The sequence below is a fragment of the Nyctibius grandis genome, chromosome 5, assembly GCF_013368605.1.
Source record: "Nyctibius grandis isolate bNycGra1 chromosome 5, bNycGra1.pri, whole genome shotgun sequence".
Classification (NCBI taxonomy): Eukaryota; Metazoa; Chordata; class Aves; order Nyctibiiformes; family Nyctibiidae; genus Nyctibius; species Nyctibius grandis.
In genome coordinates this window covers 14,625,678-14,639,944 of record NC_090662.1, presented here as the reverse complement: position 1 = coordinate 14,639,944, position 14,267 = coordinate 14,625,678, and the positions used below count along the sequence as shown (strand labels likewise).

General features: G+C 40.6%; 2 protein-coding genes across 3 annotated transcripts in view; one reads left to right on the top strand and one right to left on the bottom strand.

The window, feature by feature from the left end:
- Positions 1–13,934, top strand: part of FBXL13 (F-box and leucine rich repeat protein 13) — a 93,134-nt gene extending 79,200 nt beyond the window's left edge. Inside the window, exons 19-21 of the mRNA XM_068400962.1 lie at positions 234–368; positions 4,720–4,883; positions 13,666–13,934. Of these exons, the coding sequence (XP_068257063.1) occupies positions 234–368; positions 4,720–4,883; positions 13,666–13,801 (435 nt within the window). The 3' untranslated portion in view covers positions 13,802–13,934. The remainder of the gene's footprint in view (positions 1–233; positions 369–4,719; positions 4,884–13,665) is intronic.
- FAM185A (family with sequence similarity 185 member A) overlaps positions 12,935–14,267 on the bottom strand; it is a 55,122-nt gene continuing 53,789 nt past the window's right edge. For both annotated transcript variants that reach the window (XR_011048204.1, XM_068400966.1), the window contains one exon: positions 12,935–14,221. The gene's annotated coding sequence lies outside the window, so the exon portion shown is untranslated. The remainder of the gene's footprint in view (positions 14,222–14,267) is intronic.

Below are 14,267 nucleotides of genomic sequence, written 5' to 3'. Positions count from 1 at the left end.
AATGAACACATAGTATAATATATAAGGAATGGAAAATAGCCTCTTAATGCATCTCTTCTTTTTCTAGTGACATTCACAGCCAACGGCTGAATGACCACTACTAATAAAGGGTACCTAGAAAACTGAAGTGCCTGAAGTGGATCAAAGGATTGATGTAAATGTGTCATAAATTGAGAAAAGCAAGAGTAGGCATGTCACCTAAGAATGATTCGTTGGTTTGTCCGCTCTTTCAGGAGTTCTGCAAGGGCACAAATACCTGGAACAACTGCCATGTCCTCTCCTGCCCTCAGCTGACGGATGAAGCTGTGAAAGCGTTGGCATTTCACTGCCAAAGACTAACATCTGTCAACATAGCAGGTTGTCCACAGGTACGTATAAGAAATGGAGCAATGCTTCTGGGATTGCTGTTGCAAAGAAGTACTTAGTATTTCATTCAGAAATTTGACCTGCTGGCATCTGTGTCTTGTCACAATTCTACAATGTACTCAACCAATTTAGAAATCAGAGCTGAAGTTCAGCTGACTTTCTATGAGTTTTAAGTTCTGACACTTGGCTCTTGAGAGTGGTTGGCGTTCTTCTAATGGTTGCAGTTACAACATAAAGGTGTCTGTGCTGTATCAGGTAAAAGTTTGTCTCTCCAGGGGTTGATGTCCTAGGGAAGGGTGAAAAGAGAAGGGCTTTTAGCGATTCTTCCTGCAAATACTCTCTCAGCTTCTGGTGTTCTGGGTGCTTCCAAAGGGTGGTGTCTTTGTTTTAATAACTCTTGGTATTTTCATGCTTTATTTTTTCCAGTGCTCTCTCTGAACCCAGGTACAGCATAAAGTGGGGCATGAGAACTTCATACCTGTGGCTTTGCAAGGCAGGGCAGTGGCTACTTTGAAAATAGCAGTAGTCCCTAAAAGCTGATGCACTCAGAGATGTAAATTCATGCTTAATTATTTTGAAGATTCTAAGCCCAAGAAACAAATTCCTTTGGAAAATAAAATTTATAAGGTATTTGGATAACTTATACTTATAGAAGGGAGTCTTCCTTAGGCTGTTTTTCATAGCCAGTGGAGAGAAGTGTTCCTGCAAAACATCAGCCAGGGAACCTATCATCAGTTCTTTGAGAAGCCCTGTCTCTCTACTGACTACTAGAAGGAAACTCAGAAAACTACTCATCCAAGGGCTGTATGAATATTCCCTTAACATATAAGTTACTGTGACAGTTTTGCTGGTGGTTCCCACTATCATCAGTGTGCTTTGGTGAGTCTAATGTAGTGTATTGTGTTTAGGAGGTATTGATTACCAATAAAACCATGTGCAGTTGCAGCCATATTCAATTAACTAACATCTCTTTAAGAACGCTGCTGAACTAACTTTCAGGATGTCTAGATATCTGAAAAAAATACAATTATTTCCAGCTATTAATTTATTTAGATTAAGATTCATCTATAATGAAACCTAGTTCCTCTTTAAAATGAGATGATTCTGCAGCATTTTTACTTCCTATATTTTCTGTATCATTTCTTTTTGATTAAAGTCTTGCATCTCAATTATCTTTTTCCTGTATCAGAATGTGTGTTCCTTTTTGAAATTATTGCTGTTACGAAAGCCTAAATCTTCTTCCCTGTACTTTCTGACTTAATACCTCTGGCTTTTCTGCATTTAATTATTTCTGTGTTTTTAATTATTTTCTTTAATAGCAAAAACAAATACTTGCTGCATTTTGGCAATAAGCATTCAAAAGCAATTTCTACAATGCTGATTTCTTTTTTTTTTTTTTTAATTTCATGGAAAAAGTTGTTGTAGTGGTGCTTCCATCACCATCAAGTGGGAATATACTAAGTTTATTACTACTTTTGGAAAAGTTCGTCTTGAACTGTCCTTTAAAATTTTGTCATACTCATTGGACCAGTTTCCCCCTTTTATCCTACTGAAGTGCCCATGTCCTGTTTCCTTCCACAATGTCTGCAGCCATCACTTGTCCCTGCCTTTCTCCTCTCCAACACCCATCTCCATAACCCTTGACTATCCTTTCAGTCCTCCACAGAGTCCTCACGTCCTCGTATTCACTGTGGTGCCTGAACACCTTAGTCTCCTGGCCAACTAGTTTGAGCTGACCAGACTGACTAGTTAGCCAGCCCTAAATTATTCGTATTCTGATCAGTTCGTTAGCCTTCTATAAGTTCAGAAGTTTCTCAGTCTTTAGGCCAAAACTCACAAGCTGTCTCAGATCTGGTAGATCAAGGAAGTTGCTGCGTGTCTTACAATAGCCCTTGGTTTATATCTTATGGAAACCTACTGTACACCATTAATTATTATATGCATGGGTCTCAATCTCTTGTATCCTTTGCTTTTAGATAGATATTAAGCTATTTTTCCATAATAACAATAATAGAAAAAGTTGTGCATGGAGGTCTTCCCAAAATAGTTGAAGTTAGGTGGTTTTGCAAGCAGTCTTCTCTGCCATGCTTTCCACTACACCTTATAAAGTAACACAGAAAAAAACCCAAACAATCCAAAAAACCCTATAAAATGGCAGTAGATACATTTAGGCTGGAAAATGGGAGAGTTACTGATTATCAGAGCAGTGAATTGTAAAACAGCATCCTGGGAAGGGAGATGGGGACAAAGTATTAAGGAATGTTAGGAAAGCTCTTTCTGAGGGAACGAACTGGGTCATATTTTGTAGTTCCTGCAAATGGGAACAAGAAGTAGACTCAGTGACCTAGTAATCCCCTTCCAACACTTTGTTCCTAGATGGTATCTTTAAACAGTTATAAAACCAATCTTTTAACTGCTAATACCCTGCTATTTTCAGAAAAGAACATCAAGACTCTTTCAAATAAACCTACACATAAGTTTACAAGTCTTTTACTTGAATTGAATCCAGCTTGCAACTCCATAAAATGAGATGGGTACACCTGTGGATGTTAATACTAATGGGTCTTTCAAATCCTTTGGCAATCTCTAGCGTAAACTGAGGGGATCCAGCTGCTAAGTAAAGAAATATTTTCCATTCAGAGACTGTTTAAAAATGGTCAGGAGATTAAAGTAAGAATGAACCTGTTCCAAAGGATATATGTTAATACGTCTGACAGTCATGTCCTGTAACATCACCTATATTATATAAAAAAAAAGAATTAAAAAAAATCATAGCAAGAGAACATGGAAAAAAATCAATACAAAAACACATGTCTATTAAGAATGTTCTGGTATGTGCTATGCAGGTTACTTTAAAATTAGAAGAGCTTATCACTTTAATCATGTCTGCTGGGGCAAATTAATTGTCTTCGAACAAACTCCACTGGCTTCAGTGAAAGTGCAGTGAGCCTCCCCATCACGTTTCTGTACACCTAGGACAGGTACAAGCCATTTTGCAAATGCTGATACTATAAAATATTCAGCAGTGCAGTTCTGAGTCTTACTCAAGGAATGAGCCTGATTCAAGAGTAATTCTTATTTCATAGGAAAAAAATGAAGTTGCTGTGGGAAACATATCCTACACATGAAAAAATACATCAAGAATTGAAAACAAATCTCTGGTTAAATGAATCAGCTATTTAAATAGCAAAGTTCTGAAGACATAGTTTGATGGACAATGAATTCTGTAATTCAGTCCTTTAAAGTGAATAGGATTGAGTGTATGATGAATGTACATTTCTCTTAAATGCATCTGATACCAATTATTGACTTCAGAGTCAGCAAGTTCTTTTTATTTCAATAGGAATATTAATCTATTTATTAATCTTTTAATCTGTCAATCTATTGCAGATTAATAGTGAGCATATAGCTAAATCTGGAATAAGCAAAGCACAGGATTACCTCTATATTCCAGGAGGACTGTATCATGAGATAGTGTGCTAATTTTCTGTTCCACAACCCAACGTCCCAGCTTCATCTTGCCTCCTTGTCCGTTTGAGATTCTCATGAGATTGGCTGTTTAATGCAAGTGAAACCCTCGTCTCTCTTTCCACCATCCCACTCCACTGATTTTAATCAAGTATCTGTAAAAGGTCTTAGTATGTCCCCTCTTTGTTTTTTGGACCCGACTGAAGAAGGTAATTAAAGTACGTGCATAATGTAGTCTTGACTGTTCTTCTTGAGGTCAGTGGAGCAATTAAGTAGCTTGCATGACTGCTTATGTACCTTGAAAACTCTATGTCTCACACTTTTCTCAAATGTAACTTCCAGCATTAATGGCAATGTATATCAGTTTAGAAAAATGGAATTGTGAGGTGAAACTAAGCAGCTCTGCTTCAGAGCTAAAGAAAAACAACTATACATTAAAAAGGTCTTGGTGTGAGACACTCATTTGTAACAGAGAACTGAGATACAAAACTGATGTAACTAAACTGTAAGTGCAGCCTAATAGTTTAGCAAGAACAATGCAATAGCAGGTAAGGCTAAAGGCTTATATGTGCTAGGTGCAAAATTATGAGGTTGAGAAAGTGAAACCATTCTGACAAGATGAAAAAAATCCCACAATACTTTAGACTGTACTGGAATCACAGTTAACTAATATCTAATATGCTCCTCATAATTTAAGTGACGGTTCCTGTAGAAGCCTCTTGCAGAGATTCAGAATTCTGCTATGCCCAGAAACTTTACGTGCAGAAAGTATTTTAAAAACATAGTTTTCCCACACATCAGACACTGAAATTGTACTCTGTGTTTTTTTCTTTCAACTATTCAATAATCTTCTAACTTCTGCGTGTCTTGTTGCTTCATTTACAGATGACTGATACCTGTATCAAATACTTGGCTGCAGCCTGCCATTATCTCCACTTCTTGGATGTCTCAGGTTGCATTCACCTTACTGACAAAGCACTGAAATATCTTTGGGAAGGTTGTAAGCAACTCCAGATTCTCAAGATGCTGTACTGTAGAAATATTACCAAGTAAGAGGATATTCCCTAATCTTAATTCAGAGGTGGTGGTAAACCCAAAAATATGAGGTTTTTTTTCTTCATTGACATAATGGTGCCATGCTAGGTATCTGGCTTGAGCCATCTTGCTCCTTTACCTAGCGGGTGTCCACATTGTTGCCTTAGGATTCCTGTGGCCTGGTGTGGGTATCTGCATATTCTAGTGTCAGCCAGAAGTGAAGGGAAACAGGGACGCCATCTATCTTTATGGTAGACAATGTCCTCTTAGGGAAGTTTCTGCAGACACAGCATATCACCTCAAGGGCACATGGGAACATGAGGGAGAAAACCACACTGGGCCTGATGCTCTCAGCCATTGCACTATGCACTTGAGCTCACTCCGAGGGTTTGTGGGAGCCTGTTTCCCAAAGACTGAATGTCAGTATATGGCAGAAGTAGATGCGGGCCTGTGCTCAAAATGCAGTACGGTTACAGCGAACGAGTCAAGGTATCATAAGCACAGTTTCATGAAGTACAAGCGAGACATACTTGTTATACACCTACAATTGGAAAAAACAGGTCATCTACCACAATGTAATCCAACTTCCCCACTGGTGTGAATGGACAAGTCTCCTGATTCCCCACAATATTTAAAAGCCAGTGAGTTCTGGTCAGGTTTAGAATCATGGAATCGTAGAATATCTCAAGTTGGAAGGGACCCATAAGGATCATTGAGTCCAAATCCCTGGTCCTCAGAGGACTACCTAAAACTGAACCATATGACTAAGAGCATCATCCAGATGCTCCTTGAACACTGACAGGCTTGGTGCCTTACCACTTCCTGGGGGAGCTGTTCCAGTGACCGACCACCCTCTCAGTGAAGAACCTTTTCCTAATGTCCAGCCTGAACTTCTCCTGATGCAGCTTCATTCCGTTTCCACGTGTCCTATCGCTGGTCACCAGAGAGAGGAGAACAGCACCTCCCCCTCTGCTGTCTGCCTTGAGGAAGGTGTAGACTGCGATGAGATCACCCCTCAGCCTTTGCTTCTGCAAGCTGAACAAACCAAGCGACCTCAGCCGCTCCTCATGAGTCTTGCCCCCGAGGCCTTTCACCATCTTGGTTGTCCTTCTCTGGGCACACTAATAGTCTGATGTCCTTATATTGAGGCACCCAACACTGAATGCAGGACTTGAGATGGGGTCACACCAGTGCAGTGTAGAATGGGACAACCAGCTCCGTTGACCAGCTAGCTATGCTGTGCTTGAAGCACCCCAGGTCACAGCTGGCCCTTTTGGCTGCCAGAGCACACTGGTGACTCATATTCAACTTGCCATCAACTTAAACCCCTAGATCTCTTTCTACAGGGCTGCTCTCCAGCCTCGTCCCCCAATTTGTATGTATAAGCAGGATTATCCCGTTCCAGGTGGAGAATCCAGCACTTGCTCTTGTTAAACTTCATACAGTTGCTCTTGTTAAATTTCATACAGCTCTCTAGTCTATCCAGATCTCTCTGTAAGGCCTCTCTACCCTCGAGGGAGTCCACAGCTCCTTCTAGTTTAGTATTGTCAGCAAACTTACTTAATGTACAGTCGATTCCTGTGTCCAGATCATTTATAAAAGCATTAGAAAGCACTGGCCCTAAAATGCAGCCTGGGGGAACCCCACTGGTGACTGGCCACCAGCCTGATGTAACCCCATTTACTATAACTCTTTGAGCCCAACCTGTCAGCCAGTTTCTCATCCAACGTATTGTGGACTTGTCTAGCTGTGTGCTCAACAGTGTATCCCGAAGGATACTGTGAGAGACAGTATCAAAAGCTTTTCTAAAATCCCAAACCACCACATCTACTGGCTTCCCTTGGTCAACTAGATGGGTGACCTTGTCATAAAAGGAAATTAAGTTGGTTAAGCAGGACTTTCCCCCTGTGAACCTGTGCTGGCTATGACCAATGACTGCGTTGTCTCTCAAGTGTTTTTCTATAACTCCCAGAATAACCTTCTCCATAATTTTACCAGGCACTCAAGTGAGACTGACAGGCCTGTAATTACTAGGATCTTCCTTCTTACCCTTCTTGAAAATTCGGAGAGCTGAGTTTAGAGCTGAGTTTTCAGCTGTGAGTCTCAAAGATGCAGCTTCAATGTCTGTCATCCTTCCATGGGAGTTAAGAGCATCGCAGACCAGGCGCCGTACACCTGGAACTGCACAGTGGCCAGACATGCCAAAGGGACTGAAACTGGAAAAGAACTAAAGTTTAAGCATGGTTGATACATCCAAGTATGTAACTTAATCAAACTTTATGAGAGTAAGAAATATATAACACTATCTTATATAGAGAGTATCCATACTAGGAGAGCTCCAACCCGACTCTAACAGGACCACTGTAGAGAGCACACACCCTGCTAAACCATTCCAGGGTTTAATAGTCACTTTAGAGACCGCAAGACCAATGAAGATGCTTAATAACTTAAAAGATATTTCCAGTGTGCTTCATGCTTTCCAAACCCTCTTTGGTTTATTCCCCTCTGTCTCACCACAAACAATTCTGCTGTCATTACTTTTATTTTCTGTACTTCTCTCTTAGTTTTCTAATGTCATCTCGGAACTTCTTTCTTAAAACCTCTACTTCTAAATAAATTCTTGTTAGATACTGAAAGTGTTTTGAAGGATTGGTATGCAAGAATAGCAATTGAAAAAAATATTGTAAATGAACTACACTGTTCATTCTGAAAAAAGATATTTCAAATACATCCAATCTCCTCATAACTTTCTGCTTCACAGTTTTTCTCATATTAAGCCTCAAGGGATTTTCTTTTACCCCTGGATTACTGTTGTTGAGTTGCTTTTTCTGTGACTTCGTATCTCTGTTTAGAGCAGTAAACAGTGTGTTGTCCCTTTCAGGCTCTGGTTGCTTATACATCTTCCCGTAGACGTGAGATGTAGTAGGAACAGAAACTTGTGCAAGTTCCAATTTCTGTTGGGTGAGCCACGATCAAAGAGCTGATGTGACTTCTCAGAAAACTGTTTCCACTATTGTAGCCTTTGCAGGATGACCCAGGATTATGCCTCTGCCTCAGAGTCCCATATGCTATGGGTTCTCCAAATGTCTTGATTAAACTCTTCTGACTCAGCCAAGGAATTTCCCAACCAGTTATTTTTACTGTAAAGAAAGCCCTGGAGAGTTACAGATCTTTACAAAACAAAAAGCAACCACAAGACACACATTTTCACCCAGTGTTATCTTTGCCCTTTTTGGGATTTTTCAGAACTAGGCAAACTTTGCCAATTTTACTTTCTTGAGCCTGATTTTCTGGTATGTAACAGTGGATGGTTCTTTTCTTTGCCAGCCTCAGTCTCTAACCCTTTGCACCATATGTTCAATGATAGGAAACTCCTACCCTGTGCCATTTGAGTTGGGGACAAAAACTGTTGGGTGGTTCGATCATGTAGAATAATTCAGTGCTGAAGATTTTTTGCTTGTTCCTTCCAACGGGTCTGAAGAGCCTCCCTAGACCTAGGCAGGCTGCAGACTACACTGACCTTGTCAAGAGCAGAGTGGCTTTTTAATGCAGACTCCAAAATTGTCATTAGATGGAATAATATTCATAAAATAAAGGAGTTAGATTCAGCTAGATTCAGATATATTCCACATCCTGTATGTGTCACACTTTCGACAAATCTTTTTTTATTGTAGTTCAAGGCCAATATTGCAAAGATTATAAAAATAATTTGTCTTCTGCCAATAACATCAAAAGCACAGTAAAATATGGCAGTGATGCTACACTGTTAGTCATCTTGCAGCAGATTTTCCATAATGACATCAAAAGCAATGACAGTACTGTCACTTATATGTCACAATATAATTTTATAGAAGTATGTATTTCATTCACAACCTGTATGATTTTTGTAATGAATAATAAGAAACAGGTTGTCAGAAAAACGAACAACAGGGCCTCATTCTCTGGTCTCAAACTATCCAGTTCTGGGCCCCGCACTTCAAGAAAGACGTTGAGGTGTTGGAGCGAGTCCAGAGGAGGGCGACCAAGCTGGTGAAGGGTCTGGAGGGTCTGACCTACGAGGAACGGCTGAGGGAGCTTGGGTTGTTTAGCCTGGAGAAGAGAAGGCTCAGAGGTGACCTTATTGCAGTCTACAACTACCTGAAGGGAGGTTGTAGTGAAGTGGGAGTCGGCCTCTTCTCCCAGGCAACTAGCGATAGGACAAGAGGACACAGCCTCAAGCTTCGCCAGGGGAGGTTCAGGTTGGACATTAGGAAGAATTTCTTTTCAGAAAGGGTTATTAGACATTGGAATGGGCTGCCCAGGGAGATGGTGGAGTCACCATCTCTGGATGTGTTTAAGAAAAGACTGGACATGGCACTTAGTGCCATGATCTAGTTGACAGGGTGGTGTCAGGGCAACGGTTGGACTCGATGATCCCTGAGGTCTCTTCCAACCTGGTTGGTTGATTCTGGCTGATCTCTTAACACCTTATTTGGGTTCTTAGATTTTCATAGAATGTAGAGGAAAAGGCTGTTTTCAGGTGTAGTTTACGTTCTGCAGGTGTGAAACCTACATTTCAGAGACATTTCATTCCCTGTTTAAGGAGATGGAAGAGGACAACTATGTAAAAATCAGATTAATCGTGCGAACTAAACATGCTGGTGGCTTAAGTTCTAAATAAGCAATATGTTTTTAAAGTTGCCCTACAAAATCTATAAATTATGTATACTTCATTTTGCCAAAGGAGTTCCCCATTATTCATTATTAAACACTAACCAGTCCTAGCAGACATCTCTTAATAGGCTGAGCCTTGCAAATACTGAGGCACATCTCTTGTATTGTGTCACATTCTTTTTCAAAGTTTTATTTTTATTGTTTCGTTAGATTAAAATAGAAAACATATGGAGCCACAAAGATCTTTAAATTTCAGTCCAATGCAGCTTCATAGGAAACAGTTACAAGCATATAAATTGTCCATTCTTTCCAGTATCAGGTAGCATTCGAGATTATATTTGCCAACACACTAGTCTGGCTCCAGGTTTATTAAATGTTAGAAGAAAAAAAAGTCTCTGGCCTGATATCCTGCTGCGTCCAGAGACTAATGACCTTTCAATTAATCCTGTTTTGAAATGCCATGAAGAATCATGAATAATCTACCTGTGGGCATACATGATACTGGTACAACTGCTTTCTTCTGCTAGAAGAAAAGCAAGCTAACTAACTGCTTTTTAAAATGTGGCTTCCATAGGAAAAGCTTGTATTGGTTGTGATTCACTTAGGACTAACCCTAGAAGAAATAACACACTGGCATGTTTAGAGAAACACTTCTCTTCCCTGGAAAACACTCTCCTTAAACTTCAAAACACAAATACCATTTAAAGTCAGCTGCAGCGCTGAGAAAGGTGTGGTGCTCTGTTAACATTTCTGGGTGCAAAATGAGAAAGGGAACCTGCCATTGCCTGGAGAAGCCCTAGCCAGCCAGCCTTGTTGCTCTCACCAAACTGCATCTCGCCTGGAACAAGTTGGTTCCACCAAAACCTGTTCTTCAAGAGCAAAATTAAATGCTTCCTTTTTTTTTTTTTTTTTGTCTGCACTAATATGAAACCAGTTACATTTCTTTTAAACTCATGACTATTCTGTTAACAAGTGATGCATTAACAAATACTATTACAATTTTTGCCTTTTTAACAGAAATTACATTGAGTCTTGATAGCTACAATACATTTGACGTTTGGAGAACATTCTGATTTTTGTTTTGGTTTTTGTTTTGTGTTTTCTGATGGTTGCTGTTGGTTAGAAAAGAGATTGCAAGAACTCTGTTTTCTTGGAAAAGCAGAATTTCTTTGGCATTATCCAAATACTTAGGTCTCAAGGCAGGAAGGATTTGGGAGTCCAGCACACATGTAATTGGAAATGGAGACAGCCCACACAGTACTGTCCTCTCACTGAGTGTGAATTGCTCTTCAGAAGGGACATGGAGGCTCCTGGAGCGCCATGTTTCAGCCATCGTGTGCACTTGAACTGGACACCATAAAAAGATACAACTACTGCAGCTGACATAGGCCTCAGAATACTTCAGATTTTATGCAGTCTTATCTCTTTTTGTAACCTGGAGCACGCTTGCAGAATGCTTTCTGCTTTCCCCTTTGGCTGCCTGCCTCCACTTGCCTCCTCGGCTTAATTTTTCCTGCATTTGCACTGTAAGCAGTTTTCCCATGTTTAAGTTTTTATTTTCCATTACTTTTTACTCTTGATTGGGTTTTGTAACCTCATCTCAAAAAGTCTTTTTCAAAACTTCTTTTTATTATGATGGACCCAGTGAAACATGTCTGAATTTTGGAATGGCTCAGGATTCAGACCGTGATGCAGAACTATATTTCCCAGCTACCCTCCTCTTAGTAAAAGGTATTGAAACTTTGGGTAAGGATTCAATTATACATAGTCCAGTGCTGCTCAAGCCATGTGTTTGGGCCAGTACTTTTGTCTGACTTATACCAAGAGATATTTGCTTTGCCAAAGATAATTGTAATTACTCATTGAAACCCTTTTATTCATCAATGTGCTCATTTAAGACACTATATAAATAAATAAGCAGGATCTGTTATAGTACAGTATATCTTAAATAAACAATCTATTTTGCCATGTGTGGATGATAAATGAATGGCTGTTTCTGGCAAACTAATCAACTGTAGCTCCAGGCATGGGACAGCATAAGTTTCCAAAAAAGCAGTAACAGCTCCCCTTACACATGCTTCAGACAGCCGCTATACATTGCAGTTTCCATGAAAAACAGGAATTTGGACTTGCATGAGTTGATTTTTATTTTATAGCTTAGAGCTTATGGCTCATATAAATTGTGCACACATTCCTCAAGGGCACAGGCCTCCCTAATATAAAAACAGATACAGCTTTGTGTTCATGTGGCTCATAGTGTGTCAGTGTTAGATTTTTAAAGAAAATATCCCGCAGCAGTTGAAAAGGAGCCCTCCTTGCTTCACTAATTCTGTCCCTATTGCACCCCTCCCCGCTTCCCCTTTCCTGCTGTGGTGGTGCAAGCGTTACAGCTGTGCACGGCTGCCTCTTCTGGAACCATCTTCAGCGTTTTCACTTTGGGAAAAAAACCCCACAATATTACTAATACTGTAGTAGCATTACTGGCAGATAACGGACCACTTTAATTTGGATTTTTTCCTATTATTGTCTAGATGCCACATATTAGATTGTTACAGAGCTTAGGAAATTGGGCAGCAGGGAGAAGGGCTGCCTTGCTGTGGCTGTGATACACCAGATGAGGTTGAATCTCCTGAAGAGAACGGGAGATGCGGAGAGCTGGCCATTCCCCAACGAGCACAGGAGTACACTCAGCCTGGGGGAGCTTTCTGGAGTGCGGAGCCAGCGAGGGGGGACGCCGGGGGAGGCGGGTGCTCTGCGCAGCCGGGAGCGGGCTGACGGCCAAGGCGCAGGAATGATGGAAAGAAAGAGACGTTCAACAGGCTGAAAGTGGCGGGTTGAGTTTCTTCCGCTCAGGAAAGCAATGAAAGTTGCTGGACTGATACTGCCTGGAAAGGAGGGAGAGGAGAGAGTTGCTCTTTGATTTCTTTTTTAGAGCGTCTCACTCAGCAGGCCTGATTTTCTCCTATTTCGGTGTCATTTTGCTCTAATTGTATTTGTGTTCTAATGCTGTAAAGCAGCCACAAAATGCCGAGGGAGGTCAGAGGGGTCATGGGTGGATTTGGACATCATAAGCAATTCTCTTCTGGTTTGGCTATCACAGAAGCTGCAAAACACAGCCTCGGGGTGAGCTCGGGGCCAGTGCAGGTAACAGTAAGGCTCTGTAACGCTGCCTGTTGCATATTCAATTCAGTTTTAGAAACAATACACTTCAAAAAGAGGTGGGTGACAGAAGATAAGTACAAGTGGAGAGGTTAGCCAAAAAGAAAGCAGCAGGTGAACCAGGAAAGGGTAAAAATACTTGGAGGTGCCACAGAGACTTCTCAAAGAAAAACAAAACAGAGATAGGGACCTGCAGAGTTCCCCTAGCCTTCTACATAGCTATGAAAAACCACTCTGGAAACACTGTGAGATCTTTTGGTGCAACTGGTTTATTTATCTTGTTTGGTGTTATGTTTTCTTCAAAACACAATGCTATTATTCCAACAGCATCGCCTACTCAGTCCCAAAATCTGTGTTTTAGGCTCCCCAGTCCAGGCAGACAAGAGCGACCAAGACCGTAAAAGGGCTGGAGCACCTGATGTGTAAAGAGAGGCTGAAAGAGTTGCTTTGCTCAGTCGCAAGAAGAGAAGGCTCGGGCTGGACGAGACCTTATTGCTGTCTATAACTTTAATCAGGGGATACAGAAGAGAAGAAATGGTCAGACTTTTCTCACAGGCACACTGATAGGACAAGTGGTGTATGTAAAGTTCTGATTATATAAAACGAAACTATTTTTTAATGAGGAGGCTGGTCAAACGCTTGAACAGGATCCCAGAGAGTCTGTGCAATCTTCATCCCTAGAGACATACAGAACTCAGCTGGCAAAGCCATGACCCACCTGGTTTAGTTGGATCCATTTAGAGTGAGACCAGGATTAAACAAGCTCCAGAGGCCCCTTCCAACCTAATTTATTCTGTGACTCTATGGCCTAACCACTTATCTTTTTTTAATTTCCACAACACCTCCTATAATACTGATAGCTTCAGTTAAAACAAGGAACTTTTGATCACTAAACAGCTTTTAGTGTTCTTTGTGGAAACAGCCTCTGCAATTTTCTTTTTTTACTTTTGTCATTTTTTTTTTTTTTTTTAACTTCTGTTGCAGACAAGCTGTCTTGAAATATACAGCCAAATTGGAGAAACAAGAACATAATGATGCTGACCCTCCTTCCTGGCTTGGATATGACCGGGATGGTAACATACTCACCTTCACCAAAAAACACACATTAGAGCCTGAATAAACAAATTCTTCAAAATGAAAGATGAAGAAATTACAGAGCATCTTCTACAGTTCAAGGGTTTTTCACCAGAGCACGAAAAGAACACTATATTATTTTTCTTAAAACTAATTATACTTTAATAAAAGGCTGTTTGTTGAATTAGTAAGGAAGCATTGCAAATCTTTCTCCCGGGAGTGTGTATGCCTTCAAGCAAGACAGCCGCACTGGAACAACATTGCTAACTTTCAGATGTTGGTTCAAGCTGTCTTCATCTTTCACTAATGAGAAGTTTTTGTAGTCCCATGCAGAGTAAGCAATAAATAAATCTGCGTGTGTTTGGGGTTCTTGTTTGCCATGAAGGTCCTCTCCAGGACATAAACACTCTGACTTCCCACAGAACTTCACATTTGACACGGCTGGTACTCATCAAATACAGTGGTCCTGAGCAATGAAGAACAGCGAAGAGGTAGTGACTACTGATTCCTTA